This window comes from Lepidothrix coronata, unplaced genomic scaffold (genome assembly GCF_001604755.1).
Source record: "Lepidothrix coronata isolate B3197 unplaced genomic scaffold, Lepidothrix_coronata-1.0 Scaffold34, whole genome shotgun sequence".
Classification (NCBI taxonomy): domain Eukaryota; kingdom Metazoa; phylum Chordata; class Aves; order Passeriformes; family Pipridae; genus Lepidothrix; species Lepidothrix coronata.
Window position 1 is genome coordinate 580,241 of NW_016690214.1, and position 5,619 is coordinate 585,859.

At 65.6% G+C, this 5,619-nt stretch overlaps 2 protein-coding genes across 2 annotated transcripts; one reads left to right on the forward strand and one right to left on the reverse strand.

The window, feature by feature from the left end:
• Positions 1-385: 385 nt before the first annotated feature.
• TSPAN10 (tetraspanin 10) lies at positions 386-1,966 on the forward strand. Its single transcript, XM_017811810.1, has 3 exons — positions 386-500; positions 974-1,566; positions 1,660-1,966. Exons 1-3 carry the CDS (start codon positions 438-440, stop codon positions 1,964-1,966), a joined length of 963 nt encoding a protein of 320 aa, XP_017667299.1. The 5' UTR covers positions 386-437.
• Positions 1,967-2,457: 491 nt separating this feature from the next.
• On the reverse strand, positions 2,458-3,934 carry PDE6G (phosphodiesterase 6G). The gene is made up of 4 exons (XM_017811912.1): positions 3,695-3,934; positions 2,848-3,077; positions 2,732-2,772; positions 2,458-2,637 (listed from the first exon to the last, which is right to left on the reverse strand). Exons 2-4 carry the CDS (start codon positions 2,991-2,993, stop codon positions 2,561-2,563), a joined length of 264 nt encoding a protein of 87 aa, XP_017667401.1. The 5' UTR covers positions 2,994-3,077; positions 3,695-3,934; the 3' UTR covers positions 2,458-2,560.
• Positions 3,935-5,619: the final 1,685 nt, after the last annotated feature.

The window sequence follows — 5,619 nt, forward strand, 5'->3', positions numbered from 1 at the left end:
GGCCCGGCCCGGCCCCGCCGCCTCCCGGGACCGGCCCGCCCCCGCGCCCGCCCCCCCGGCCCCGTGCCCGCCGCGCGCGCGTTCCGCCGCACTAAGGTTCCTACCCCGCGTGCAACCGCAGCGGTCCCCCCATGCCGCCTCGGTGTTACCGCTAAATCAGTCCCCCATGCTGCCTCGGTGCTACACACACAGATGTCCCCCCCGTGACGCACAGCCCGCTGTTTAGTTCCGCATGCAAGCAGTGCCCTCGGAGGGGCCCCCCCGGTTCTGTGGGGCGGGGGGGGGGATCGGGTCCAGCTGTGCGGGTGCGGGGGAATCTGACCCTGCTGGGGGGGTGGGGATCGTGCCCAGCTGCGGGGCGGCACCCACAGCCCCATTTAAGCCCGCCCGCAGCCCCTCACATGATGGGAGTGTGACTGGGGTTTGGGCACGAGGTGATGGCGCTGAGCAGAGCCCGGCTGTCCCAGCCCCACGGGGAGAGCACCCGGCTGCTGCCCCAGGTAACGCCAGGGTCCCCACTCCCCTCCCACGGGACCCCCTTCCCGTGTCCCCCACATCTCCCCCCGACCCCTGGGTGCTGGCTCTGTGCTGCATCCCGCCTCCCTGGGGGCCTCCACAGGGATGGATCTGGGGGTCCCTGTCGGGGCAGAGGTTCTGGGGTGCACCCCTGTGCTCAGATCCCCGTGAGAGCAGGGATGGGGTACCCTGCATGGGGGGGCTCAGCAAAGGGGTGCAGGGTGACCCCAGGAGCCTGTGACAGTCTGGCTGTGGGACAGGAGCACATGGGGATGTTTCTGAAGGCTGTGGGACAGGGGCACATGGGGATGTTTCTGAAGGCTGTGGAACAGGGGCACATGGGGATGTTTCTGGGGGCTGCAGAACAGGGGCACATGGGGATGTTTCTGGGGGCTGCAGAACAGGGGCACATGGGGATGTTTCTGGGGGGCTGTGAGTGGCTCCTCTGTCCGTGCAGGTGTCCAGGCTGGTGGAGCTGCCCTACTCCTCCTGCTCCGATGATGATGCTGACGGTGTCTCACTGCCTGGGGACACGGCCGAGCAGGACCCCGGGTTATGGTGCCCCGTGCCCCCCAAACCCAGCACCTTCAGCCGCTGCGTGCGCTACCTGGCCTTCCTCTGGAACCTCCTCTTCCTCCTGCTGGGGCTGCTGCTCCTGGCTGTGGGGGTCTGGGGGCTGCTGGCCAAGGCTGCCCTGCCCAGGGGGGAGCATGGGGCACCCCTAGGCTCGGACCCCATGCTGCTCTTCGTGCTGGGGGGGCTGGGGGCCAGCGTTGTGTCCCTGGCCGGCTGCCTGGGCGCCCTCCGTGCCAGCCCCTGCCTGCTCCGCTTCTTCCTGGGGGCCCTGCTGGCTTTTGCGGGGCTGGAGGTGCTGGGGGGGCTCCTGGTGCTGCTGGCGCGGTGGCGGCTGCGGGACGGGCTGCAGGACCTGCTGCTGCTCTGCCTCCTGCGCTACCAGGAGGACCCCGACCTGCAGTTCCTGGTGGACGAGGTGCAGAGGAGCTTCCAGTGCTGCGGCCTCAGGTCCTACCACGACTGGGAGAGCAACCCGTGAGTGGGGGCTGTGGGGGTGAGTTGGGGGGAGACCCCATCCCTGCCCTCCAAACGTGTGTGGACCCACATCTCCCCATGTTCCCCCCACAGGTACTTCAACTGCAGCGCCCCGGGGGTGCAGGCGTGCGGCGTGCCGGCCTCGTGCTGCCAGGACCCTCTGGAGAGTGGCTCCGTGCCCAATGCCCAGTGTGGCTTCGGGGTGCTGGCGCTGGGGGCGGCGGCGGCGGGCGCCGTGGTGCACGTGGGGGGCTGCGGGGCAGCGCTGGGCGCGTGGCTGAGGGGCCAGGCCGGGGCCATCGCCGCCGGTGCCGCCGCCCTGGTGCTGGTGGAGGCCGTGGGTGCTCTCATGGCACTGAGGGTGCTCGGAGATGTGGTGGCTTTCCGGGCATGGGGGTGATGGGTGGGGGATGCTGGGGGTTTGGGGACGTGCAGAGGGCTGGTCCAGCCCAAAATGGACCGTGTCAGAATCCTGAACCCATCCGTGTCCTTGTTCATCCCGCTGGTGGAGGCTGTGGGAGGCTCCATGGCACTGAAGGGCACTCAGGGACATTGTGGCTTTCTGGGTGTGGGAGTGAGGGCATCGAGGGGTTTGGGATATGTGGGGGGCTGGTCCAGCCTCAAATAAACCTTGTCAGATGCCTGAACACATCCGTGTCCTGTCCATCTCACCATCACAACCAGCGCAGCCACTGAAGGTGCTTGGGGACATTGTGCCTGGGGGGGGGACACTGGGGATTTAGGGATATGTGGGGGGGCTGGCCCAGCCCAAAACAAACCCTGCCATTCACCTGAACCCCACCTCTGTCCTGTTTATCTCCCCATGCCGTGGGGAGACACTTTCCCCCCGCCCCCCCAGATGGCGACATGACTCCTGCGCTCGTTTGGGGGTTCAGGATTTAATTTTTCCAAGCAGAGCCCCACTGTACAGATGGAGAAGCCTCTACCTACACAGCACTATGGGGCAGGTGACCCAGCCAGGCCTGCCCCAGTCCTAGATGATGCCGTACTGAGCCAGCTCGTGCAGCTCCAGGTGGCTGAAGGCCTCCCAGGGACAGATGACAGTGATGTCTGGGGGGAGGAGAGGACAGAGGTTGTGGTGGGGTAACACACCCCCCCCAGCCCCTGATCCCCCGCTGCCAAAGAGGGGAAGGGACCCCCATACCTGTTCCCAGCCCTTCCATGCCTGGGATGTCGTCACCAAACCTGCAGGGAGAGAGGGAGTGTCTGGCCTGACCGCCAGGCAGCCCCCCCACCACCCCAGGGCCTGTCTCCACTCACCCCTGCACCCCCTTTTTTGGGGGTTTGCTTTTGAACTGCCTCGTCTGCCTCTGCTTGAACTTGGGGGGTCCTTTGCGGGGGGTGGCTGGACCCCCGGTCACCCTCGTGGCCGATTTCACCTCCAGCTTGGGGGGCTCCAGGCTCATGGCTCTGGGGGGGCTGGCAGCCAGCCCCGGCTCACGGCGTTCCCTGCGGATCCGGCGCTGGCACAGGACAGCTGCTTGCACCTGCTGGAGGGGGAATGGGGGGCACCAGCTTCTCCTCCCACCCTGTGCCCCCATTCCCACCCTGTGCCCCCATTCCCACCATTCTCCCTGATTGGCTCTGAGGAGCCCCCTCCCCTCAACACTGCCTCAGCCCAGCTCATCCCGCTAATCCCCTTTCTCCAAAGGCAGAGAAGGGTGTCCTGGGGGGGCACTAGACCTGCTGCCACCCACTGGGGTTGTTCCTTCATCCCATGCACCACATCCCAGCATGGATTTGACACCTGAGACCGCCCATGGCACTGCCAGGAGTCCCTCCCCACAGCTCACCCCGGGGTCTGTGCCGTGGTGGGCAGCAGTGTGGTTTAGGGGTGGTGGGCACCCCAGGCTGGGCAGGGGAGCAGAGGCTGGCCCACGGGCTCCATCCCCCCTCCAGGCACCAGGAGCAGGAATTCTGCAGCACAAGACCTGGCTCTGGCACAAGGGGTTCAGCCCCACTACAGAGCTCAGGAGCTGGGCACAGGCCTGGGAAGAAGGATCTGACCCAAGGAGATGCCTGGCTGTTCCTGAATGATATTCCTGAATGCAGGAATAGCAGCAAAGCAACCCCATGTCCCATCCCATCCCAGGCACCCCTGACTCACACAGTCCCACGGTTCCTGAGGCCAGTGCTGCTCCCTCTGTCCCACAGCCCGGAGATGCTCTGGGGGGCTTTTCGGGAGGGAGATTTATCCTGCCCGGGGGTAATAGGATTATTTAGCTCCCTTCTCTCCCAAGGGGTAATCCGCTGTCCTTCCCCCGCCCTGGGTGGGGAGGGGGTGTTGGGATTAGTGCCGGTGGGACAGGCTGTGCCCAGCCGGGCAGCAGATCCCACACAGGGCAATCCCACCTCCTCCCCTGGGGGATCCCCCCATTCCCCAAGAGATTCCCTCAGCACCCCTTGCTCCCAGCAGGAGGGATGGGACCCCCATCCCAGTCTCCCTCCCGGCCCAGGCGGGGGTCCTGGCACAGGGGGTGCCCTCCCAGCACCATCCCTGCTGGTGCCACCACAGGACACAATCTGGCCAGAGAGGGTCTGGCAGCCCCTGCCCACGGCCGGTGTCACTCCAAAGCTTCCCTAATCCAGCACTAAAGCAATTAAAAACGGAATAATCTCAGCACACTTTAATTGCACCTCAGCCCCCGCCACTAACTGCAATTAGTTGGGCTCCAGCAAATAGGATTAGAGGGGATCCAGGAGTGTTTTCCATGGAGAACAAGCTACTTCCGTGGCAGAGAGCAGGGCCCGGCTGTTAATTTGGGTTCATTAGCGGGTGACACTCAAGGGTTTGGTGGGTCCTTGGGAAGCTCATCCTGGGATGATGGGGGGGTCCGTGGGGGTCCTCGTAGCTGTGAGTCCCTCAGGATGGAGGGGAGGGGCGCTGTGCCAAGTTTAGGGGTTTTAAGACAGAGGCAGAAGGAATCAAGGAAGAAAAGGCACCGTGGAGAGCAGGATGTGACACCAGGGACAGGGACAGTGTCCTTGACATGAGGCTGCTGCTTCCCACGTGCTCGGGGCCACACGCTGCCTCTCACAGCCCTTCCCATGGAGAAGCCCCTAAGAGGCTTATGGGGAGGGGTCCAGCACAGCCCTCCCCCACCAGGGCACGGCCAAGGTGCTTAAAATCCCCTCAAGGTGCTTAAATTCCATCCAGGAGCGTGAGGAGGAGAAGGAGGGCTGGGTGTGAGGGGCCACCCAGCCTGCCCTTGGCAGGGATTTGCCATCCCGGGGCGGGGGGAACAGCATCCAGCTCCCGGGAAATCCGGAGCTCAGGACAGGCCTGAGCTGCTGCCTGTCCCCAAGGGCAGGATCCTCTGTGACGAGAGGTGACATGGCCTGGAGTGACACCCCTGGGATCCCGTGCTCAGCACACACCAACAAACACTATAAATGATCCCAGACCAGACCCCTCCACCCAGCCTGGAACAGCAGCCCTGGGGCTGTCCCCTGCCGCTTTGGGGAACCGGGGAGGGCTCAGTCCTTCTTGGAGCGCAGCCTGATCTCCATCCTGAGGATCATTTTGATGTTTTCGTCCTCCACGTGCTGCTCCACAGCCTCCAGGGCCCGGGCTCCCCCATCCCGGTGCCGCTCCAGCAGCTCCTCCACGTACCCCACCCACACACAGTTGGGGCAGCCGGTCCCGCAGCAGTGTGTGGGCGGGGGGGGGACTGGGGGGTCTGCAGGAGGGACCCCACCATTGCCACCGGGGGTGTCTGTGCTGCTGTCCCTCCCTGGGGTGTCCGAGGAGCTGCTGCCCTTTCCTGGCGTGTCTGAGAGCTCCCGGAGGCTGGAGATGTTGGTGGGGTGGGGGTGCGGGGTCCCTTCTCTGGGCAACCCCCCGGTGCTGTTTGGGGGCTGCAAGAACAAGACCCCCCTCATTGCTGATGCCAGTCTGGGGGACACGGGGTGTGGGGGGGCAGCCCTGGCTGCTGCACCCCTAACTCAGCCCCGGGACCCCCCTCCCACCACCAGCACCCCCCGCCCCCCCCCCCCCCCCCCCACCCCCCGCCCCCCCCCCCCCCCCCCGGG